General features: G+C 35.3%; 2 protein-coding genes and 2 non-coding genes across 4 annotated transcripts; 3 read left to right on the top strand and 1 right to left on the bottom strand.

Annotated features, from left to right (window-relative positions):
* Window positions 1-9,033: 9,033 nt before the first annotated feature.
* On the bottom strand, window positions 9,034-9,403 carry LOC118348068. The gene has a single exon (XM_035688989.1). It carries the CDS (start codon window positions 9,314-9,316, stop codon window positions 9,164-9,166), a length of 153 nt encoding a protein of 50 aa, XP_035544882.1. The 5' UTR covers window positions 9,317-9,403; the 3' UTR covers window positions 9,034-9,163.
* A 3,482-nt stretch (window positions 9,404-12,885) lies between these two features.
* LOC108985271 lies at window positions 12,886-13,440 on the top strand. Its single transcript, XM_018957488.1, has one exon. The coding sequence runs from the start codon at window positions 12,886-12,888 to the stop codon at window positions 13,438-13,440; it is 555 nt and encodes a 184-aa protein (XP_018813033.1).
* A 3,431-nt stretch (window positions 13,441-16,871) lies between these two features.
* Window positions 16,872-16,989, top strand: LOC118348084. The gene has a single exon (XR_004801230.1). It is a non-coding gene; the product is annotated as a U5 spliceosomal RNA (small nuclear RNA).
* An 8,347-nt stretch (window positions 16,990-25,336) lies between these two features.
* On the top strand, window positions 25,337-25,454 carry LOC118348080. Its single transcript, XR_004801226.1, has one exon. It is a non-coding gene; the product is annotated as a U5 spliceosomal RNA (small nuclear RNA).
* The last annotated feature ends 1,225 nt before the right edge of the window (window positions 25,455-26,679 follow it).

Here is a 26,679-nt window from a genome sequence, read left to right as displayed (position 1 = left end):
TGCTTTACGCACATTTGCACCCTAAGTGCGTAGTGCACGGCTGGCATGTACTCATCACGCATTGTACATGGCAGTGTACATGCCATGCATAGTCGGGGCAGACTCTAAGTACACAGTGCAGATCCGAGTACTGGGTGTTGTCTTCCAAGTAGCAATATTAATAAAAATAATAGATGGAGATTCGAGAACACTTATATGAGAGGAAGTTTATCTGCTTGTTTGGAGCTAATTTCGTAATCCGGAACATCGTCTTTCTCTCACTTTTGGTGTAGAAAATAAATCAATCCTATAGACGGAACCGACTGTTAAGGACGAAAGTCACCCCACAGGTTGTAATAGGAGAAAAAGTCATCCCCGGCCCATGGTGGCATCTCGGGCCCTGATTAGTGTCTTCTGAAGCCCATGCTGGCAGTCTGGAATAGCGGGACGGTGTTCGTACATATATCCATAGTTGTGAATAGAAAGTAAATACATCATATGTAAATAGAGAAGGATATACATATTTACGTGGCTTGGTACGGGACCTACGTCCATGGGTTGTTTGGAGGGCAAATCCACGAAGAAATAAGTAATTACAATGTCTCAGAGTTTCTCTCTCATATCTCGCACTACAATGGGATCAAGACCCCTTTAGCCTAGAGCAAATAAAAATGGCATCTCGCTTCCTATTAATGTTTAAGAAGAACCCGATGCCCCTTTTCAGATCTCATATCCATGTTATATCACCCTTGGGAATGGAGAACACCAACCTTATGTCACCTCACCATCTACTTTTCGTGTCTCACACCATTCCTCTATTTTCTCTCTCTTTTTTTTTTCATTCGTTTTCTTTTGAGTGTCTGACTTTCCTTTTTATCTTGTTTCCTCATTGTCTCTTTCTTTCTTACATGCAGAATATAGCCCTTTGGTGGGTTGAGTCTAATGAGCTTGGGATATATTTATCCCATAACATTGAGGCACAAGTAGTTATGAAACTAACAATTCGAAGAGAGCTTATGTTGATTGAGTCTGACGGCAATTAGGACTGTTCATCTGGGTCGCATTTTTCCTAGCTCGGTTAGGGACAAATCTGGGCCAGAACCCGAGTTACAAAATTCGGATACACCGGGTCGGTAAAGGATTTTAAACTCGATTTTTTTTCCCGTTTAAACGTTTTGATGTTTTTCTTTAGTTCATATCAGTTTGTTTTTTCCACCCAAGATCGTTCTAAACCTTATTTATTAGAATCTCTCTGTTATACAGTAGCTGGTTGCTTTTTTTGCTATGGAGTCGATGTTGTGGCCATCGCCAACAGAATCGTCCGTGTTCACTTACAAATGCCACTTCTATGGTTATACAGTATACTTAGTGTGGCAATAGCTGCTGTAGTTTCAGAAATTGGTCTTGGTTCTGAACCAGCATTTAAGGTTCCAGAATATGACTTCCGCTCACCTAGTGGTAAAATACTAAAATTTGATTTTTTTAATTGCAGATATAACACAAAAACACAGTGAATATATGTACTTTTTCTTTAATTGTCAAAACATTCAAACTGAAAAAAAGGTTAGTTACACTTTACTTTTTCGAACTTTCACTCAATTCATAATGTATCTCCAAAACTGCTAATTGCATCAAAGTGAACCCTCAAACTTTCAAAACTTCTTAATCTCTCATTTCGTCTACCAGTAGTGTTAAATCTAACGGAAATTCACTGTAAAGATATAATTTTTATCTAATTTATTATCATTGACCATCTAAAATATAAAAGAATATATGCTATCAATTAATAATAAATCATTAATCATTAACCATATATAAAATTATTTTATACCTAAGTTGCAAGCAAGTATGAATAATCATGTACACAATGAAATTATTTGATATTCATTACACTACAAGAAATAAAGCTTTCATCGAGAAAAAAGTTTGTCGCTAAAAATTGAATTTTCGTTGTAAATAGTTTTTTGCGAGGAAAAAAAATCGTTGCACATTCATCGAAAATATCTTGTCGTTGAAAGTTATTAATGACGACAAAAGTACCCCGTTGCAAAAAAATAGCACATTTAGCGACGACAATTTTGTCGCAAGAAGGGTCTCATATTTGGTCCCAAAAAGTCCCCATAAAAACAAAATCATCTCAAAAAATAACGCAATTGTGATGATAAACTTGTTTGTCATTAATATTAGACAATTAATTTGTCGTAGATATGAACATTATAGCGACCAAAATAACGGTCACTAATAGAAAACTATTTGTAAGGAAGTATTGTCGTCGCAAGCTAATTTTTGCCGTCAAAGTTTATTTATCACAAATGATACAATAACAAGCTTATATTATTTTTATATTTTATATGGTCAATGATAATAAATTAGATAAAAATTACATTTTTGCAGTAAATGTTATGCACATGAGCAGCACGTGCGGTGAATTTTCATTAGATTTAACGATGTTGGTAGACGGAAGGGGGGGATTGGGAAGTTTTGAAAGTTTGAGGGTCCACTTTGATGCAATTAGTAGTTTCGGAAGCACATTGTAAATTGAGTGAAAGTTCGAGGGGCAAAATGTAATTAAAAAAAAAAAAAAAAAAACTGGGTACCGGATTGTAAATCAGGTTCTGGGTTTAAAACCCAAATTCATCAGGGTTCCGCCCCGAGTCTGACTTGGGCTAACCCGATCTGGGTATACCCAAGTTCCCAGGCCAGAACTCTGATGAACAGTCCTAACGACAATAGGACAAACTCATTCCAGAAGAAAATAGTCGAGGAATGCTATAAATTACAATCATATTTCACTCTCATCTCATTATATAGAATGTGACACTTTTATGAACTTTAGATCATATTTTACTTTTACAAAGAAGAAATTTAAAGGTTGATGGACAATCTTAGGACGAAAATGTAGTTTATAGAATTTTACAAAAGTTATATGTTAGGTCAATATTCTGTAAGGTAAAACCCTAACCCCCCATGCAACGACCCATTAAAAAAGTTGCAATTAAGTACCTTTACGTGCAATCAAAGAAATCCCAACTCCCACCGTCCCACGTCACAAATAATGATGATGATGATAAAACTCATTAGTGCTAACTAGATGGCAGCAACGCATGATCTCCCACCAAAATAGAAGAGTGAGATGGGAGAAAATGCTATATATCTAACATACTCTTATTAGACCTATATCCCACTCTACATACTCTTAAATCTCTTTCTGACAGCATGCTGAAAGAGATCGAACACGGGAATAAGAAGCAAGCTCACCTTCCTTTTTCATTATTTTGTTAGAAAGGGATGGAGAAAGTTGACAAAACAGGAGACATTACCATCAATCTTTAATGTTTCCTTCAAAAAAAAATTAAAAGTTGATACAAGAATGATAAAAAAAATGACACATTTTACGTAGTGGGACGAGAGGATGATGGTAAATAACATTACTCTTATATAAAAGGGGGATGCTAGCCACACAAAGGGATCCCACACACTTATATAGTGTGCCACGTGTCCCTTTTTTTTCCTCTTTTTTTTTTCTTCTCTCTCCCTTCTCCCCGTGTCTCTCCCCTCCTCCCCCTTTCCCTTCTCCCCGTGCCGTCACTGCCGTCACCTCTCACGAAAGTTGCCGTCAAAGCTTCCTCGCCACTCGCTGACGTCGCCCTTCACCCTCGCTTCCATCATCGTCATCGTCATCGCTACTGCCCCCCTCGATGTCGTTGCCACTCGCCGACATCCCGCCAAAGCTTCCTCATCCCTCGCCGACGTCACTGCCACACCCCTCACCTTCCTCGCCACTTGTTGACGTCGCCCTTCACCCTTGCCTCCATCATTGTCGTCGCTACTACCCCCCCGATGTCTTCGCCACTCACTGATGTCCTCGCCTCTTTCAATGTCTCTTCTCTCGGTCGAGCTGGGGGGGTGGGGGAAGGGGTTGGAAAAGGGAGAGGGAAAGGGGGAGGAGGGGAGAGGCACGGGGGAGGGGGGAGAAAAGAGAGAGAAAAGAAAAAAAAAAAGAAGGGGAGACGTGACATATCAGTATGTGAGATCCTTTTGTGAGATCCTGAGATTCCTTTCCAATTTTTCAAAATAAAACTATCTGACTTAATAATCGCAGTGTCCATCTTTTGAGCAATTCCCAAGAAGTTCTTTTAGTTAACAAATTCTAATTTTAACAGGTTATGGTCTTCAAAATTCAAAACTTTCAAAACCTCGTGCCAAATGAATTGACACTTATAATATCAGTACCTGATTATAATGTTTGCTCGTAATTGGCTTCTATTTATGTGCTTCTCCCGCGGTGCTCAATTGAAAATGTAACTCGTTGTAAGGACCCCAAAAACGTTTGGATTTAGTTCGGCTAGCATTTATGGAATTCAATTAATTAATACTCATCTAGCACAATATTTGAATAGAGGTCGTTTTTAATTGCCTAATTTAATTATACGGTCAAATTCCAGTTAAAGGGAAATTAACGTCATTATATATATATATATATATTTATATTCTTACAAAAATTTAATATATATTGTTCGTGTATGATTTTCGAACTGTTTCATGTACCTTACACGAGTATGTAATATTATGGCTATGAGCCATCCAAACGTACTACGCGATTGGAGATGATCTCTAGATAGTAAATGTAAAGAAAAAAGAAAAAAAAATGATCTTTTGAGTCTGTGCCAAGTTTATGATCCTTATGGCTCATAAATTCTTTACAATCTGACATACAACATCAAGTCACATCAATTTATAAATTTATTTTTATGTAATCACTTTGTGGTTAAAGTATTTTTCTTTATTTATTTATTTTTTATTCTCTGCAAATGTCAATATGAGAGGTTTCAACTTTGCATAATGCTACGTACGATTCTCAAGTATGGAGAAAGAGAAATAATTGCTTTATATATATAGGAAGAAAACACGAGACAAGATTGGAATGACAGAAAATAATTTCCATGTCCTTGCATTAAACATCACTAGCTAACTTTTGTTTGGATGAGCTGCAAAACTTAATTCAAATAATCACTCATTCAAAGGCCGATCATGATCTGCACAATAAACGGCAAAACATTTTACTAGTCTTGGTCGTATCCCTCAGCCTCCTCCTCCTCTTCAGTAATTGTCTCCAGGACAGTAGAAACGGCCGGAACCACCTTGGCCTTTGAAATGAGAAGGGCCGGAGCAACCTCAATCCAGAAACTCAGGTATCTGGTCTCCTTTGCCATTTGCAGTACTACGAGAAACGCTTTGTCTTGCTACTAATGTCTAGATCTTGCTATCAATGCTTCAGCTATCAAAAAGCTAAGTTTATAAAAGATATTAGGACTGGAGGGTGAGGAATTGAGAGTAAAGGTAGGGGAGATATGGTCTTTTTATAAGTGTTAAAAGCTTAAACAACAAGAAAAAGAGAAGAACGCGGTACCAAAAAAGTTACAGAAATTAATAAATAAAAGCTTCATACACAGCATCAAAGAGTTACATGTGAAAAATATGCATAGAACATAGAGAACACTGGTAAAAAAAAAAAAAAACAGAAAACAAAAGCATATGGACGACAATTATTGATGGCTGCTAACTTGCGGACAATGTTCTTCTCGTGTTAATTTGTGGTAACTTTTTTTATTCTCATTTTTATTTAATTGATCTTAATAGGCAGTCTACCTCTTTGTTGCCCCTCGACTCTGTTGATTTTCAACAGTCTTGAGCCTCTGTTTTTTCTTTCTTTTTTTCGTCCCTCGATGTTCATGGTGTGTAGCGATAAAGGTAAATAATGAGAGAAGACAGAATAATAATGAGTTGTATTTTTTCGTATATAACAAACATTTCGTAAAGTAATCATTCATATTTGTATTGCAATGAAGTGTAATACAAGCAGTGTTTTGTATGAGCAGTGACGAATCTGACTACTCTTATATATATATATATATATATATATATATATATATATATATATATATAAAAGGATGTATAAAAATAAAATAGATACCTAACTTTTAGTAGCAAACATATAGATCAGTGATAGATTCACGTGCTCAAACTTACATATTCACGTTGTTAATGTTGTGTTTCGTATGCATTTGGGCCAAATTCCTGCAATTCAAGTTTTCAAAACTAGGCCTGCGAAAATAAAAAAGAAAGAAACTGGGAGAAGGAAGGTGGTTCTGGGGTCGGGGAGTCTCCGATGCCAAAGTTAGTAGAGAAGTATTTTGAGAGTTTGTAAATAATGAAAGAATCTAGGGATCATAGAGTTTTTCTTGTACCTAGAAGTTGTTATTTATATAGAGAGTCTTGAGAGAGGGGGAGGGGGGATGGACAAATCGTGTCTGTCCCCATGGAGTCTGCGTCCTTTTTACAGTTTCTTTTATTAGAGTCCTTTAATGCAGCGTGCCTCTGCGACGATGTCATTAATCTGTCGTTTAGCTCGGGTAATAGCGTCATTAATGCGGCGTGGTTCCCAAATTTGCCTTACCTTGCTGGTATCCTTGGTAGTCTGTCGATGTCTCATTGTCAGAGGATCGAGGGTTTTCCTTACTTCTCCCCCATTTACGTGGATTGGTAGGTACTCAAAGGCTGAACGCTGTTAGAGGGGCCTCCAGGACGGCGAGTCTCACCCCCTATAGTATGCTCCCTCATGGAGGTTGCATCCAAGGGGGTCTAACCATGGGCCAGGCCGAAGAGTCTATTCATTCAGGGTTGGGCTTTCGTTTCTTATTCACTTAGTTACACTTCTCAGGTCTACTAAGACAGAGGGGGGGAAAACCCTTACAGTTACCCTGTTAATTCTCATCGGACTAGTACGGTGGAAATTCTTTTTAATCTTAAACCCACCTTGATGTCGAGGCCGGGGTCCCTCTGCTGACGTGTGCTTGGCTCCGAAGTCTAAGGTGGTTCCTTATCGCTTGGCAACCCTTGTACCATTTTCATTTCCACCTTTGTTGGCACGTCTCCCAATAACTACGCTGGTATTTGATGGCATCTTTTCAGTTGTGTCAGTATCGAGGGAGTCAGGCGGCTCTTCATCGTCGTGCTACGTATTTTCTGTGATTCAAAGTGTCTCATACCTCTTCTTTCTGCCACTAGACGTGAGAGATTAACCGCTGCCTTCCTCCTTTATAAGTGCGATGGGATAATGGTCTTGTCTCCTTTCTCTGTACTATAATCCTCTTGCCCTCCTTTTCTTCTACATTATTCTCCTTTCTCCTTTCTCTACTACATTCTTCCTCTTCATCAATGACCCCTGAGAAATCCACCCAACCCATGACTTCTAGTGGGGGAGACGCACCAGAGGTTGGCAATGCTGGCTCGTGTTTCTTGGGTAGCACTTGGCGTTCAAACGTCCAAGCGGCGAAGCTAGCATATCTGGCCCTTACCTACCAGGTCCCGGAATCAGTGATCTTCAAGGTCCCTGGTCTGTACGAGGGTGTCGTCGACGCCGAGGGTCACTCTTCACCCCGTCCACAATTTGCTAGATCACTTCAATCTGGCCCCATCTTAGCTTCACCCGAATGCTTGGAGGCTTTTTGTTTGCTGTAGCATCATCTGGCGGCATGCCTTGTTGGAGTCAGACCCGAAGCAGGCTAACCTCACCGGTCGTGAGTTCGTCCTCACTCACAAGGTTTTGCGGCAAAAGGGGAGCGTTTGCAGCTTCAGGGCGACGCATGCCCTCGTCAACTTGGATCAAAATACTGCAGGGTGAAGGACTGGTCTCTGAAGCTCTTTTTTGTGTCTGGCCACGAATGTGAATTCCCAGTTAGTCAGGTGAATCGTCGCGAGTTCCCGGTTCAAACTGATTGAGGAATGGTTGTTGAGGATAAGGCGCTACGTCCAACGGCTACCCCTGCCAAGTCGAGGCGTATCGCCGTTGTTAGGGAATAGGTGAAGAAGAACTCCAACAATGTCTTCTTGGAAGCCCTTCTCTCCAAAGAGAGCCTGACGATTTCATTGCCTCCTCTCAGTCATGTTCCTTTTGAAGACAGGGTGACTCTTGCCCGGCCTCAGGTCATTCCTGCTCAGAAGCGTCCCTTGAGCCTCTTGAAAACAGGCCCCTTTCCGGAGCCTCGATTCCTTAAGGGAAGTCGTTGGCTACACTTGAGGCCCATTGTCCCGTCATCCTGGCGACGCAGGTGGAAACGCCGTGTTGTGTTGTTGGCGCGGAGGTGCTAGCTGAATCTTCTTCTTTGGAGCTCTCAGACCCATCGACAAGAGGCCCCTCAGCTGAGGTCTCTACAGTGCTGCCCCCACCAACTGGCGTCTATGGCGCACTCCAGAAAACTGATGACCTTGCCGTCCTACTTCGGGAAACCTTGGCGGTCAGGGTTCTCTGGCAATTGTTGTTAGTAGAGGTACAATTTTATTTCCTTATACACTTTGGCAATGCAGAGCCCCACATCTATACGTGCTTCGGGCAAGTATGAGGGAGGGGCTTTGCAGTGCACACAAGGTGCACCAACGGGTTGGGCTGTCAAACACCTGTAAACTCCCATAAGTCTAGCGAGTTCCTAAGGGAGATCGCTAGATTCCATAATCCAACATTATATATTCTCTTGCGTGCCTTCAATAACCATGTCAAGAGCATCAAGGTTCCTCTTCTAAATGAATATTATTGGAATATAAATAAATTGTAATTTTCATCCATCGAAATCCAAGTACTTGAATCAAATGAAAGTGCAGTCTCCAGTTTTTGTTATTTAATTATAAATGTTGGTGTATTTGTATTCATTACAAAATTGTTATAAAAGGACAAATATTATATTTTGGAGTCACATCTAGATCATATTTCAAAGTTAGATAAAATCTTGTTGGTTTTTGACCTAATTTGAGCGTAGCTAAATATTGACATTCGTTTAGAGCTTGTGGCTAAAATAGCAGAACTGGTTTACAAAGAAAAAGAATTAAGAAAAACTATTATAAAGAGATTAAATTTACACTGCAATATACGAACTTTCAGAAAATTGATGTTTTTATAATATAAATATATATATATATATATATTTATATATAAGTGTGTGTGTGTGTGTGTTATGTGTGTAAGTTGTTCCTGCAGTTGTTCCTACTACAACATCACCATCAGCAAAACACCCATCATCTGAATTATTATTGTTCTTCTGTACGCCATCTAGAATGAGGAACAACATGAATGTTTTACATGCATTTGGGATTCAGCAACACTTCATTGGGATCAAATGCATTAAATTAGCTAAGACTGGGAATCATCCTGATCGAATTCCTCGTCATCCTCTTCAGCGATAGGCTCCAGACTCGGTGAATTAGAAGGCTTGTGGGGATAAACAATGAGGGCAGGAGCTACCTCAATCCAAGAAGTGATCATATTTGTGATCTTCTTAGCCATAGATCAGACGTTCGGATCACTTTCCACCCACCTTTCTAATCAAAGAAGAGAGAGATGGCCGGGGATGGAGTTCTTTCAAGATCTTTCCAAGAGACTTTTGTTATCCGATCGAGATGATTCACATGTGAATATTTGAGGCAATTATATATATATAGGAAGAGGGAGGAGGGACTGAGATCACATGCATGCAAGAGAGAATGTCAGATAGAAGGAAGTAGTTATCAGATACTGCCACTTGATCGGTAATCCGCGCATTCATGTGGATCACATGAACATGCTGAAAATGGCTTCTTTAACCAGAGTCTTATAAATTGACGAGAGACCGAACATGTCACGAAATTTGCGAGGAAAATGTTTGGACCGCACAAAAACAAAAAAGAGTCGAAAGACATGAACCTGCCTGAAAACTTTGTAAGAGATCCCTCAAATATCTCCGAAAAGTCCAACCAATTCAAACTGCCAATCTCGACTTCTCCTTTTCTAGTATCAATTAAAAGGTAAAAAAAAACAAAACAAAACAAAAAAGACAAAATGGCCTACTTGTGCTTTAGGTGTGAACTAGATTTTCAGCTTTATTTCGAAACTTCTCCTTTTGCATGTATAGATGGATGGTGAATGCTTGCCAAATATAGAGAAGTATTAACAAGTTTAACTTGTGATATTTTGCATAAATGGACGATGGAGACCTTATTAATTTAACATTTTGTTAGTCATTTTGCATTTAATGGCTAACTCATTAGAAAATGATTCGCTTACAACTATTTTACAATTACCTTACAACTCTAATTATCTTTGAATAGAAGGTAGTAAAATTTGAGACTCAAATAATAATAAAAATAAAACTTTATTATTATTTATGAAATCACACTACCGCATCGACTAGGATATAAAATGAGTTATAAAATAAGAGTTATGTTACTCATCATCCCACACATCAAACTTGTTTTTTTTTTTTTTTTTTTTTTTCATGCTAAACTAATTGAGTTCTTCTACTCATCATGACCCCTACACCATATACTTGCTAAGGAAAAAAATAAAAAGATAAAAAATCATGTGTGGTGTAAAGATGATGAGTAGAGTTTTTCATAAAATAATTGTATGAATATCAGTAACGAAGATTTATCTTTGACCATAAAGGAGGGAGGAGGTGTGCCCGCTATAGGCGATCCCTCTTTATAACAATGAGTAATGCTACCTATATGCCTAACTAGCGTGTGCAAGTTTCATACAAGTTCTTTAAAAAAAAAAAAAAATCTATTATAAAAAATAAATTTTCTCATGTAGTCCAACTATTTTTAACTATTTTTTCAAATAGCTTATGTAAAACTTGCGTGCCTTGTACTTGCAGAAATTATTTTTATATTTCAATAGTAAAACAAGCATATCAACTTGATGAGATGAAATATTCAACTTAGAGCTTGCTAAAAAATTGATGTTCTTCCACCAATATTGGCATATATTGTTGGTGATGTTGTTACAGCTGCTGTGTTGCAGGCTCTACAAAGTGGTATACTTCCATCTACCTTTGATCTCACTTTCATTGCTTTGATCCCAAAGAAAAAGAGGCCTGAAAAAATCACTAAGTTTATGCCCATTAGCTTATGTAATATTGTGTATAAATTGATTTCAAAGGTGCTTGCTAATAGGCTCAAACTTATTCTTAATGATTTCGTATAAATTGACTAATAAGTGACATTGTGCTAGTTGCATATGAGATGATTCATTTTCATAGAAACAGGAGGCAAGGAAAGGAGGGATACATGTATATCCAATTAGACATAAGTAAGGCCTATGATAGAATTGAATAGGGCTATATGGAGGTTGTGATGGGCAGAATGAGTTTTCATACTAGATGGATTCAGTTGGTGATGATGTGTATTAAAACTGTCTTTTTTAGTTTTAATAAATGGGGAGCCTAAGGGACCAATAATTCCTTCTCGAAGTATAAGGCATGGAGACCCCTTGTCCCCTTACCTCTTCTTGCTATGTACTGAAGGTTTGATAACTTTATTGAAACAAGCTAAAGCCTCAAAGCAAGTGTTTGGTACCAAGGTCTGCAGAAGGGCACCAAGAATCTCTCATTTGTTGTTTGCATATGACAACATATTATTCTGCAAAGCCAATTGTGTAGAAAACCACCATATTCAGCAACTACTTGGCCAGTATGAGGAGGCTTCAGGGCAAAAGGTGAATAAAGATAAAACTACTATGATTTTTAGTAAAAATGTGGATTTAGAGAAGCAGAAGGAGTTGATGGATTTTTGGAGTGTGCAACAATTCCAGCAATATGAGAAGCACTTGGGATTACCTCCATTAGTTGGTAGAGCCAAAACAAAGGCTTTTTCTGACATTAAGCATAAATTTTAGCCAAGTTGCAGAGTTGAAAGGAGAAAATGCTATCACAAGATGGCAAGGAGGTGCTCGTTAAAGCTGTTGCTTTCTCAATCCCAACATACTCTATAAGTTGTTTTAAACTACCTGGAAGTTTATGTTATGAACTGGAGCAAATGATGGCACATTTTTTGTGGGGTCAAAGGAAGGAGGAACACAAAATTCATTGGCTTGGTTGGGCAAAGATGTGTGACCATAAGCAGGCTGGAGGCATGGGCTTTAAGAACCTCAAATCCTTTAATGATGCTCTCTTAGCCAAGTAGGGTTAGAGAATTATGCAAGAGCCCGCTACCTTGTTATACCAGGTGTTTAAAGCAAGATATTTCCCTAAAGTCTCTTTTCTGGATTCCAAGCTAGGTTATAACCCAAGTTTTGTATGGAAGGGTTGGGAGACTAAACAATACTTGGCTATGAGATGCAAATGGAGAGTTGGATCAGGACAGTCCATCAAGGTATGGAAGGACAACTGGATACCTGGCCATCCAAAACTGGCCACTCATGTGAATTCTACGGAAACTTGTGATGATGATGCAATAGTTGATAGTTTAATTGATCCTCAATCACACTGGTGGGATGTTGAGAAGGTAAGAATCCTTCTACCTGTACAAGCAGCAAATGAAGTCTTGAAAATTATTCTCAGTCCAAGCAACCCTAAAGACAAGATTATTTGGGCTCATGAACCAAATGGACAGTTTATTGTTAGAAGTGTTTATCGAGTGTTCAAAGAGGCTAAGAAAAACAGGATGGAGGGTGAGGGCTCGAGGAATATGGCTCTACAGAAACTATGGAAAGACCTATGGAACATGAAACTGCCAAACAAAATCAAGATTTTTACCTGGAAAGCCTTCAAAGAAAGTTTACAAACAAAGCACAATTTGATGAAGAAACAGGTGATACATGAAGACTTATGTCTATTTTGCAAAACTGAAGTTGAGAATATGACTCATGCCCTTTGTCTCTGCCCTTCATTAAGAGAGGCATGGGAAAGATATATTCCTATTGTTCTCTCAACAGGTTTACCAACACATTATGGAGATATTGCAGGTTACTTAAGTGGATTAAATCAGAAGGATAACTTGGAGTTGTTCTTCTTGATTTCATGGAGCTACTGGTACAAGCACAACTCAGCTACTTTTGAAGATAAGTGCATACATATTGAGTAGGTTATTAGTCATGCCATGGTAGTACAAAAGGCCTACAAGGAAACAAGAGGTCAGCCCCTCAAAGAGGTGAGGCACCATTGCAGATGGGAGTACCCTCCTCGAGGAGTGTTCAAATTGAATGTTGATAGGGCTATATTTCAAAACCAACATAATGCTGGCATTGGTGCTATTTTGAGGGATTGTAAAGGTGAAGTTCTAATGGCAGTTAGTAAAAAGGAAAGAGAAGTGAGTGATGCTACAGGAATCAAGATGCTTGCAATCTTCAGAGGCTTGCAGTTAAGTGTCCATCTAGGTATTCATCATCTTGTAGTCGAGAGTGATGCATTAACCTTAGTTGAAGAACTGCAAAAATCAGAACCATCTATGGCCTTTGTTGGAAATGTCATTAAGAATACTAAGGAGCTTATGCACTGTTTCCAAAGTTGTGAAGTGAGATATGTTGGAAGAAATTGCAATGAAGCTGCGCATAAGCTTGCAAGGCATGCTTGGAATGTTAGTGATATTAGCTTCTGGTGGGGATCTTTCCCTAATGTAATTGCTTCGGTCATTTGGGTTGAGAGATTAATGTAATGCTGATATCTTTTAATGAAAGTCTTTTTATAAAAAGAAAAAAAAATTATATGCCGATAAGATTGTACAACCATATTCATTAAGGCTCCGTTTGTTTTGCTATTAGATAGTTTTGTAAACACTTTATATGACTTTAGGCTACGCTTAGATTTTAAGATTAGTTGAGCTGAGTTCTAAATAGTATTATTTTGTGGGTCTCATTGGGATGGGTTTAACATTTTTAGATCGAAATATATAAAATAGGTTGAGATGAGTTTAATTTTTTTTTATAAGAAGTTGAAAAATTAATAGATCTTATCAATAATTAATTTGAGATGAGTCAATCACAACTTAACTGTTTGGATGTGTCTGGAAACTTCGGATAAACAAAAAAAATATTTTAGTCAATAAAAAATCTAAGCGCCTTTCTTTTTCTGGAAGTTGGTCGAGAGTAGGCCGTCACTCAACCTTAAATGTGGTCAATTGCATTTATTTTTTATTTTATCTTTAACCAAACTTTATCCAAATTAATTACAACTCAATTAGACTAAACTTTTTCCTAAGAATATGTCAATACAATAATTTACTCATTTACATACGTCTCCTATTTATATTTTGTAACGACACAAAATTGATGTGACTAAAAATAAATATATAGATTAATTGGAAATCGTTACGTAATATCTTATTCTATACCAATCATTAAAAAAAAGATTAAAAAGTCCAAGAATTTAAATACAATGCATTTTGATACGTTCACGAGTGCATTTTAGGTCGACTTGGTACCATTAAGAAATTATCGAGAACTAGTTAGAATGATTTTTTTTTTCTTGTATAAATGATAATCAAAATTTTCTAGTATACTGATTTAGAAGAAAAAAAAGGGAGGGTCGGGTCAACAAACCGATACTTCCGACAACACATTTCAGTTCGGGTAATCAGTTATTCAAAAATCCTTGTTTTCGAAGTCTCTTAATTCGGATCAAGTCGGAATATGCTTTTTCAAGTTGAGTCGGGTGAACAATGCTAGCGGTCGTGTCTCTAATAACAATTTATTTTTTCTTTCCAATCTCTCTCTTGCATTCCTTTTAGAAAAATACTAAGTAGCCTCCTAATTATTTTTCCCTCAATTTGACTATTCTTGTGTTTTAATTTTTTTAATTTACTTTTTCTTAATAGTTAAGAAAGTGATTACTAGTAAATATGTGTATTTTTTAAAAAGAATATTTAAATATGTTTAAAAATTATTTGAAAGAAAAAAAAAAGAAAAAAGAAAAAAGAATGGAAATGCACTAGAGGGCACACCGAGCTTTACATGTTAGGCTGCCCTAGCATTTTCCATCCTTTTATATCCTTGATCTTCCTCAGCTCTCTTTCTCTCTTCTAGTTTTAGAATTTTTAGTTTAATATTATTTTAATAAGTAAAGTTATGCATTACACTTTTATTCTACTTTTATCGCATTTTGTAAATGAGACACTTTCTCTCTCATTTAGACGGTCTCTTTTTTTTTTTTCAAAAAAATAAATAAATAAAAGGTTAATGAGCAAATAACACCTCATCATACTGAGATAAGAGAGACAATAATAATATACTATGTAGCCTTTTCTATTTGAAAAAATACTATTTTGATTTTTTTTGGTTGCATATTATCAATACAGATACCCATGGTTTAAAAATTTTAGAACTAGGACCTATAGTTATGGTCAAGTTTCAAAATAGTCCCTCTATCAAGGCTCTATTACTCAACTAACTAAAAAGGATAATGATATCCATATACTTCCTTTACTACTGTTTTATTATCCAGCTATATTTTTTCCTTTTTCTGTTTGAATTTGGATTAAAAGTCCCAGATCATGACATTTTTGTATAATACAGAAGAAAATAAATTCAATCAACCAATTTAATCGTGTAATTTAATTAAAAATAAATTTAATTTTATAAAAATATCTTCTACTTTAATATAAAATTATAAGAAAATTATAAGCTTGATATTCTCCTTATAATTTACAATACATATATCACACTTAAGTGCTAGGAAACGGGACCTCTTTCTTTCTAACAGTGTTAAAGAAGGTCAATTTTTAAGATCAAGGAAGATCAACATATTAACATCTCGTCTCATACCCAGAAAGATTATGAATAATGAAAATTATCAAAGTCAGCATATATTGGATTCAGATGAATGCATTGTTTGGATATTGTATGATCATGAAGTACTGCAGATCTGTTTGGTTATACAGATAAGATGAGATTAAAAATCAAAAGATTAAACAAATTTATCAACTTATTTGAAAAAAAATATATTAACAAATATAAAACAAAAAAACTTACAAATTTTTAAAAATCCAACTAAATTAGAAAAAAATATATGAATAATAACATTAAATTTCTTTTTTTAACACTTAAAATTATTTAAAAAAATTAAGGAAAAATAATTATGTTAAAATTTTTATTAAATATATAAAAAAATTAAAAATCAAATTAAGGTAAAATAATTCAAAAACTAAGCAATTCCTCAACTTAAAGAAAAAAGTCAGACCGGCAACCAATGAGGGGTGATTGTGGCCGGCCACCTAGTGTTGGATGTCCAGTCCTCTAGCGGTCCAAATCGGTTCTCTCAAAGTGTAGTCATCACAATCATCGCTAGGATGACCCTATTCGGCACCTGCCAACTGCTTGGACGGCCCGAATTAGGGGACCCAAGTAGTTGACGGCTAGGTACGCCAGTGACAGCCACATCATGACCAATTAGAAGACGACACATGCCATCTTATATACACCCGACATTTAAAAAGCATGAGAAATTAAAATAGCACAATAATGTTAAATAAAATAAAATTACAAATATTTAAAAAAATCAATTATTTAAACTGAGAAGTTTCTAACAAATAAAAAATTATTTAAAATCTTGTATTAAAAAATCAATTATACAAAAATGTAATAAACTGAAAAGTTTCTATCAAATAAAAGTTATTTAAAATTTCTAGCAAAATTAGAATATTAATTAACAAAAAATTGGTGAGAATGAGGAATGTTATATGTTTGGGGTAAATTATCCGTTCTAACTCTTCTGTGATTACGAGATGGAGTCGTGTAATGTTAAGACTCCAACGACCCGATCCTCACCACTCTCTGGGTTGGGCTTCCATGTTGGACCCACTTCTTACTGAAGGCAACTCAACTCCCTCCACCCGTCATCCCCCATAACCTACCCAAGTCAATTACGTGCGTCTTGGAATCAATCTATATGTGAACGTCAAGATATATACGAGACTGATATCATTCACACAACTGCAGCCGTTGGATTATGGTTTCTCTGTACACGTGCACAGCTGCAAACTGCAAAGTGCCGTCTTGTTTCATCACCGAGTCCCACACTGGAAAGATGCAGTGGAATCCCTGGCTAGCAGACTACTATAAAATGGAACCAACTCTCATCTACAATCCACGCAGCCGCGCGGTGAGCACAGAGCGAACTATTCTTTCGCCTTTTACTAAAGAATACCGTGTGCTAGCCGCAGATAGCGGCATACGCCAATTTTTGGTGGGTGTTCTTCCCTATGGAAGAGCCCCTTTAATCTCAGTCCCAAATTATTATTGTTTTCTAGTCTTGCATTAGAGTCATGCTACAAGTACAAGCAATCTGTGACTAGGGGTGTAAACTCAAACCGGACCGGACCGGTTTTACCGGTTTTGAACCGGTCCGGAACCGGTTTTTAAAACGTAAAAATCGGCCGGTTCCGGTTCGGTTCCGGTTTCGGAATTTTTTGGACCGGACCGGACCGGTTGATTAAAAAAATAAAAAATAATATTTTTATATATAAGTTTTATACAAAATATTTTATATATATTAAATATTAATATATATAAGTTTTATATATAATGTATAATTATAAATTTTTATGTGAAATTTTATATATAACATATATATTCATATATGAAATAATTTCTTATTATAATTTATAAATTATTACATAAAATGTTAATACTAAATCACTAAAAGTTTATAACTAATACTAATATATAACTTATAACTATACCAATAGTCTAATATTAATACTATTATATAGTCTAATATATTAATAAAAGTATAAAACAGTTTTTTTTAAATCAATTTTTTTTTTTTATAAATAAATTTTTAATGACAAATTGTGAAATTTATATTTTTAAAAAACCGGACCGGACCGAACCGGAAACCGGTAAAACCGGAAGTACCGGTTTAGGAGGGTAACCGGTGCGTAATCGGTTTTGAAAAATATAAAACCGGTACATACCGGTTCGGTCCTAGATTTTATCCAAAACCGGACCGGACCGGACCGGTTACACCCCTATCTGTGACAGACCGTAACATTTAGGCTTGGTTTGGAGGATGAGATGAAAATTTTATATTTTATTTTAGTGTTTAAAATATTATGTTTTAGTATTATTATTGTATTGAAATTTGAAAAAGTTAAATTGTTTATTATATTTTGTATGAGAATTTGAAAAATGTGTAGTGAAGAGATGAGAATTTTGTGTCTAATCTTATCCCCGCCCCGCATCTAGGGGACCTAGCGGGGGTGAGTGACGGGGAGGTCCCAACCCCGCCCCGGCCCTGTCCCCATTTTTATATTATATATATGTTATATATATATAAACATAAATATCTATTTATATTTTACAAATTTTATATATATAAATATATATTACAATTTGTTAGACTTGTTCACAAAATATGCATTGACAAATTTAAAACTCTTAAAAATTAATACACTACAATTTACACAAAATATGCACTAACAAATTTAAAAATTACATAGTTTTTAAATTATATTCATATTTACAAAATTTAAATTTATAATTTGGATCTAAAAATATTTTTTTAATTATTTTTGCACTTATAAATAATTTTTAAATAAAATAAATATAGTAGTTTTTTTCAAGTAACCCAATCCGCCCGGCACCCTGCCCACCCTGCCCACTGGGGCAGGGTACCCCGCCCCCGCATCCTGGGGGCGGGGGTGAAAACCCCATCCCCCACCCCATGTGGGGCGGGGTGCGGGGAAGGGGTGCCCCCACCCCGTAGGGGGCGGGTAGCACCCCTAATTCTAATCTCATTACTCAAGTCTATCAATTTTATAATATAAAATTAATATAACATAAAATTTTAAACTTAAATATAAACATTAATATTGAGTTATTAATATAAATTTACTTTTGATATATATATCAAGGATAAATACATTTTTTATATAATAAACTATAATATATATATATTCTTTTTGTAAATACATGTTTACACATTTGATCATATATACTCATAAAAAAAGTCTAGAACTTATATAGGCTATAGTTAAATTCAATATTATACTAATATATGTTAATTATTATAAAATAATGTACTTAGAATATAATATAAATAGACAAATAGTCTAGTATATGTAAACATTATATTATTACTAACGTAGATAATCCGTAAAACTGAAAAAGTTTAATCAAACCGGACCGAGACCGAAAAAACAAGAAGTTTCGCTACCGATAGTGAATCAATCCCGTATTAATTCTTAAATTTTTAAAACTAGTGTATATCGGTTCCGTTCTAAAAAATGTACAAAATAAAACCGAATCAAATCAGTTACGCCCCTAATTTTGAGTAAGTAGGATCTTCTTTGTGATCAGAAGATAGGGAAACTTGACTTTTGTGAGCATTGTGTTTTTGGTAAACAGTGCAAGGTTTAGTTTACTATAGGCGTTTACAGAACCAAAAGTACTGTGGACTATATTCATTCTAATCTTCGGGGCCCATCTTCTGTTTCATCAAAAGGTGGTATTCAGTATTTACTCACATTTATTGACGATTACTCAAGAAAGGTCTGGGTTTATTTTCTGAAACAAAATAGCGATGCATTTGCTAACTTTAAACAATAAAAGGCTTTGATTGAAAATCAGACAAACAAGAAGGTAAAACGATTTCAAACTGACAATGAAATGGAATTTGTGGAGTTGAATTTGATAAATTCTGTAAAGATGAAGATATTGCTAGGCACCGCATAGTTAGACACACTTCACATCAAAATGGAGTCGATGAACAGATGAATAGGGCTCTCTTGGAGAGAGCTCACAGTATGCTTTAAAATGCCAACTTGTCGATTTCTAGGCTAAAGAAGTCAACACATCTTGCTATTTGGTTAACCAGTCTCCAGCCACAACTATTGAATTGAAACTCCAAATGAGGTATGGTCTGGAATTCCTGCTAATTATTCAAATTTGATTTTTTTTTTTTTTTTTGTCCTGCATATTTTCATGATAATGAAGGAAATCTTGAGCCAAGGGCAAAGAAAGCCATAATCATTGGATATGCTAGTGGGGTGAAATGACTCAGATTGTGATGTACTGATCCTAAATCACCCAAGTTTGTAATTATCAGAGATATTGTATTTGACTAACAATCTATGCTTAATCCGAGAACGTAGCTTTATGTTTCTACAAGTGAAGAGCAAGGTAATGGCAAGAAGTGGAGTTGTAGGTTGAAGCTTCACAAGGGGTTTCAAGTGGCACTCAAGATCATGCAATTGGTGATGAGCATGATTTGGATTCTAATAGTGGCACACAAGGTGAGCAAGACTACAATATAACTACTGGTAGACAAAGGATCCAGATAAGGTTACCTCAGAGATATGCTCATGCAGACATAATGATGTATGCACTTACTACTGCAGAACACATTGATAGTCAAGAATCTTCCACTTATTCATAAGCTGTAGAATAAGGACTCTGAATAGTGGTGCATAGCGATGACTGAAAAGATTTTGTTTCTCCATAAAACCAAACCTAAAATTTGATGAAGTTGCCTAAAAAGACAAAGACTGTTGGGTGTAAATCAGTCTTCAAGAGAAAAGAAGGAATCTAGAGTGTTGCAGACACAAGGTACAATGCATGCTTAGTTGCAAAGGGCTACAGTCAGAGAGAAGGTGTGGACTTCAATAAAGTTTTCTCTCTAGTTGTGAAACACAGCTCAATCCGCGTGTTGCTCGCCATGATTATTTTGTATGATATAGAACTACAACTACTCGATATTAAAACAACATTTCTGCATGGTGAGCTTGAAGAGATCAACTATATACATCAGTCAGGGGGTTCATTATTAAAGGTAAAGAAAATCGTGTATGCAGAATGAATGAGTCATTATATGGTTTGAAGCAGTCTTCTAGGTAATGGTATAAGCGCTTTGATACTTTTATGATTAATCATGGTTATTTGAGAAGTAGCTATGATAACTGTGTTTACCATAGACAGTTGTATGATGAATGTTTCATTTATTTGCTACGATATGTTGATGACACGCTTATTGCTGCCAAATGCATGTCTGATGTTAGATTGTTGAGAACTCAACTCAATAATGAGTTTGAAATGAAAGATTTAGGCGCTGCAAAGAAGACTTTGGGGATGAAAATCAACAGAAATATGAAAGTTGGAAAGTTGTACTTGTCCCAAGGAAAATACATTAAGAAAGTTCTTAAAATATTTGGAATGTCCAATTCCAAACCAGTATGTACATGAATTGCTATACATTTTAAACTTTCAATATCCCTATCTCCTCAGACCGACGAGGAGGAATAGTTTATGTCAACTGTTCCATATTCCAGTGCAGTGGGTAGTATTATGTAAGCAATGGTTTGTACTTGTCCAGAAATTTCACAGGCAGTGAGCGTTGTTAACAGGTACATTCATTGGCAAACTGTGAAATGGATACTCAGGTAATTGAAAGGGACTTCAAGTTTTGGCCTTGTCCTTGATAGAGAAACTGATTTCAGTTCATGGGTCATTGGTTTTGTAGATTCTGATTATGATGGGTACTTAGACAAGAGAAGATTATTGACAGGGTATGTTCTCATTTTGTGTGGTTCTGCTATTAATTGGAAAGCAACGCTACAATCCACTGTTGTTTTATCAACTACGAAAGCAGAATACAATGTTGCAACGGTAGCTGTGAAAGAAGTCATTTGGTTGAAAGGTCTGATTAGTGATTTGGGAGTACAACAAAATGAAATTTTTATGTTTTGTACAGCCAGAGCGCAATACATTTACCCAAAAACTAAATATATCATGAGAGAACCAAGCACATTGATGTCAGGTATCATTTTCTTTGAGAGGTTGTTACAAAAGATGTGATAGCAATTCAAAAGATTGTTACCATCGAGAATTCAGCATATATGATGACAAAGCCAGTTCATGTATACAAGTTCAATGTTTGTTTGGACTTGATTGGTGTTTAGAATTTGTGATTCCCTTAGGGGATTTGGTGGATGGGGTCTGCTCTTGGTTTAATGAATTTTGTTTAGGCTTGATGGAATTCAAGTTAAGATGGAGATTTGTTGAGTGTGGCTTGATTCCTGTTGAAAAAGCACCAATCCAGATTGTTCACTCGAGCAGTGGTACTGTTGCTCGAGTGAGGCCTCAAACAAATTGTTAGATTGACAGTTGCTCGACAATTAGCTCGAGCGGGACTTTTATAGATTGTTCACTCGACTCTCGCTCGAGGGAGCGCCAGCCCTAATGTTCGCCCGAGCTTCACTGTCCACCCCTAGTTGAAAGCCTCTAATCTCATTTTATCTTATCTCATTTTATCTTAATATCCAATCACCACAAATACAAACATTTTTCAATTGTAAATTTTTAAATTTTTCATCTAATCATTACTAATCATTACAACTTTTCCAAACTTCCAAACAAAACACAAAAAATAATTCGATTTTTTCAAATCCCAAACAAAAATAATTTTAAAAAAGTATATTCTAACAATATTTTAACTTTATAATATTTTTATTCAATTTTTTCTCTATTTTCCCAAAACTCCATAAAACATCTCAATTCAAAACGATTCACTACCATTCACAAATCATCTCATCTCATCTCATCTCACAATCTAAATTAGGCCTAAGCCTTCTTTTTTAAGAAGTTAGTTTTAATTAAAATGTTGAAACCAATTTGTTTCAAGTCTCAAATAACACTTTATTCTTCCTTTTTTCAATCTCTCTTGCATTCCCTTTAGCTCCTTGATCTTCCTCCCCTCTCTCATCACATTTTTATTTTTCTTTCATTTTTTATTTTTCTTTCATCCAATTTATTTTGTAAATGAGGCACTTTCTATCCCATTTAGATCATCTAATTTTTGTTTTTGTTTTTTTTTTTTAAATAAAGATCAATGGATAATGACACCTCATTACTGTGGGATAAGCAGGAGACAAAAGTGTACTATGTAGTATTTTTAAAAGAGAAATAATATTTACAGTCATGAAATGAGTAAGCGCCGCGCATTCATTTTTTAAAAACAAGAGTAAATATAGAATTTATATAAAAAAAATTAATTTTTAATAATAGACCAGTCTCTTTTTTTTTTTTTTTTTAGAAAAAAAAATGACTCTTGTACTACCTATGATTATAGAGTAATTCTACATGCAACCGTAAAGTACGTAAACACCACGTAACCGCGTTGAAAAAGAGTGGGGTCTACTATTAAAAAATTAATTTTTTTCATGCTGGTCCTATGTTTTATTCATTTTTTTCAAAGAGATTATACGGCAGTTGCACAATTCATGGTTGTAAATATTTTTTCCCATGAATATATGTATCATTACTATTTTAATAATAACTAATTACCCGAACTGAAATGTGTTGTCGGGTCGTAAAATCGATACTTCCAACAACACATTTCAATTCGGGTAATCAATTATTCGAAAACTCTTGTTTTTAAAGTCTCTTAATTCGGATAAGTTGGAATATGTTTTTGCAGGTCGAATTAGATGAATAGTCTAGCTGTCGAGTCTCTAATAACACTTTATTTTTCCTTTTTGGATATCTTCCTCTCCCTCTCTCTCTCTCTTACAATTTTAGAATTTCTAGTTTAATATTTTTTAATAAGTAAAGTTATGCATCATATTTTTATTCTACTTTTATCGTACTTTGTAAATGAGACACTTTCTCTCTCATTTGGACAGTCTCTTCTTTTTTCTAAAAGAAAAAAAAAATCAAATGTTAATAGGCAAATAACAACTCATCGTAGTGAGATAAGAGAGAGACAATAATAATATATTATGTAGCATTTTCTATTTGAAAAATTACTATTTTGATTTTTTTGGTTGCATTTTTTCAAGACAAATACCTTTGGTTTAAAAAATTTAGAACTAGGACCTATAGTTATGGTGAAGTTTGAAAATAGTCCCTCCGTCAAGGCTATATTACTCAACTAATTAAATTTATACTTCCTTTACTATTGTTTTATTATCTAGCTATTTTTCTTTTTCTTTTTCTTTTTCTTTTTGAATTTGGATTAAAAGTCTTCTTGCATAATTTAGAAAAAAATAAATTCAATCAACCAACGTAATCATGTAATTTAATTAAAAATAAATTCAATTTTATAAAAATACCTTCTATTTTAATATAAAATTATAAGAAAATTATAAGCTTGATATTCTCCTTATAATTTACAATATGTATATCACACTTAAGTGTTACGAAAAATGGACTTCTTTCTTTATGACAGTGTTTTTAAAATTCAAAGAGCAAAAGAATGTCAATTTTTAACATCAAGAAAGATCAACACATTAACATCCCATCTCATACCTGGAAAAATTATGAATAAGGAAAATTATCAAAGTCAGCATATATTGGATTCAGATGAATGCAATGTTTCGATATTGTATGATAATGAAGTATTGTAGATCTATTTGGTTACATATATGAGATGAGATTAAAAACCACAAGATTAAACAAATTTATCAACTTATTTTAATAAAACTAATAAAATATTAACAAATATAAAACAAATATAATTTATCAACATATAGAATGAGAATTTTGTTTGAAAGTTTAAATATTAAATTTTAATATTATTATTGTGTTAGGATTTGAAAAAATTGAATTGAGATTTAAAAAAAATTGAATTATATATTATATTTTATATAAAAATTTAAAAAAAAATATATTAATGATATTAAATGAGAATTTTATATCTCATCACAATTTCTAAATCTGTTTAATATTTATCGCTAAAAGTAAACATGGTTACAAATTGGTTCAATCAAAGTGTAGCAATCACAATCATCGCTAGGATGACCCTATTCCGCACCCCCCAACTGCTTGGACAGCCCAAATTAGGGCACCCAAGTAGTGGATGGCTAGGTCATATGTCAGTATAGGGCAACCTACGTCAGTGACAGCCACATCATGACCAATTAGAAGACGACACATGCCATCTTATATACACTCGACATTTAAAAAGCATAAGAAATTAAAATAGCGCAATAATGTTAAATAAAATAAAATTACAAATATTTAAAAAAATCAATTATTTAAACTGAGAAGTTCCTAACAAAAAAAAAATTATTTAAAATCTTGTATTAAAAAATCAATTATACAAAAACGTAATAAACTGAAAAGTTTCTAACAAATAAAAGTTATTTAAAATTTCTAGCAAAATTAGAATATTAATTAACAAAAAATTGGTGAGAATGAGGAATGTTATATGTTTGGGGTAAATTATCCGTTCTAACTCTTCTGTGATTACGAGATGGAGTCGTGTAATGTTAAGACTCCAACGACCCGATCCTCACCACTCTCTGGGTTGGGCTTCCATGTTGGACCCACTTCTTACTGAAGGCAACTCAACTCCCTCCACCCGTCATCCCCCATAACCTACCCAAGTCAATTACGTGCGTCTTGGAATCAATCTATATGTGAACGTCAAGATATATACGAGACTGATATCATTCACACAACTGCAGCCGTTGGATTATGGTTTCTCTGTACACGTGCACAGCTGCAAACTGCAAAGTGCCGTCTTGTTTCATCACCGAGTCCCACACTGGAAAGATGCAGTGGAATCCCTGGCTAGCAGACTACTATAAAATGGAACCAACTCTCATCTACAAACCACGCAGCCGCGCGGTGAGCACAGAGCGAACTATTCTTTCGCCTTTTACTAAAGAATACCGTGTGCTCGCCGCAGATAGCGGCATACGCCAATTTTTGGTGGGTGTTCTTCCCTATGGAAGAGCCCCTTTAATCTCAGTCCCAAATTATTATTGTTTTCTAGTCTTGCAGCAGAGTCATGCTCTACATGTACAAGCAATCTGGAAATGGTGACAGACTGGAACATTTAGTCAATTTTCTTGAATGTTGACGAGTTTCGTTCAAGTCCCAGATTTTCTTTCGGCTTGGACCTTGGTTGTTCTGTGCAGGTGTGTAACAGTCCCGTTTCATGAGATTGGTTGTTTGTGTTTGAATTGAAAGATGAGGGGAACAGAAATAGGTAAGAAAATCAATGCCCTGACATTTGGAGGAGGTGCTCAGAATCTCCAAGAAAGCCATTACACTTTGTTACATTTCCTAATAGATATTTCATGCCAGCTAACTGAGTTATATTAGATGAATATCAATCACGTGCTCACTATTAAGCGCTTTAGTTATTTAGTTTTTTCTGTTTTAAGTATGCACCTATACATTTTAGCATGTTTTTGTAGCTTCTTTAGATTATATAACACAAACAATGTAATGCTACTTTACCTTTCGGAAAAAATTAGAAATATTTTTACAACTCGAGTCTCTATATTTTACATGGTATCAGCTTAGGGTTTCCTCAATGGCATCTTCCTATGATATTTCCTTCGTTACTATGAGAATTTTTTGAATCCATATTTCCTTCAAATTGTTCGTTCAACTCTCACTCGAGCGAGATCCAGGTGTAAAGAGTTCACTCGACACTCAGCATAAGCGAGCGCTAGCCCTAACGTTCGCTCGAACAAATGTTGGTATATAGGGATCTGCACCATTTCAATATAAATATATATTTTTATTTTCACTTTATTGTGCTTTTGAGCAGCCAAAATATAGAGAGTAAGAGAAGTCTGTTCCTCAGAGTTTAATGGGTGTATTGGGACTTTGGGATTGAGATTTTGTGATTGATTTCTTATACTCCACATTAGTTTGATAGTGAGTTCATTGAGATCGATCCTACCAAAGGACGTAGACTTACTCTGAGCTGAACCACTTAAATCATGGTGTTCTCTGTGTGATTGTCGTTATTTTCTTTTGTTTGCTTTCGCTTTTATACTTCAAATTAGTTGTTGATAATCAGTTCATCCCTTCAAAATGGTATCAGGGCGCCAGGCTCTGTGGAAGATCTTGAGGGATGGCTATGGCAAAGTTTGAAGTGGAGAAATTTGACGATTGGAACGATTTCAGTTATGGCGCATCAAGATGAGGGTTTTGCTGCGACAACA

Source organism: Juglans regia, chromosome 3 (assembly GCF_001411555.2).
Source record: "Juglans regia cultivar Chandler chromosome 3, Walnut 2.0, whole genome shotgun sequence".
NCBI classification, from domain to species: domain Eukaryota; kingdom Viridiplantae; phylum Streptophyta; class Magnoliopsida; order Fagales; family Juglandaceae; genus Juglans; species Juglans regia.
The sequence above is the reverse complement of the archived record's forward strand: the minus strand, read 5'-3'. Positions and strand labels throughout refer to the sequence as shown.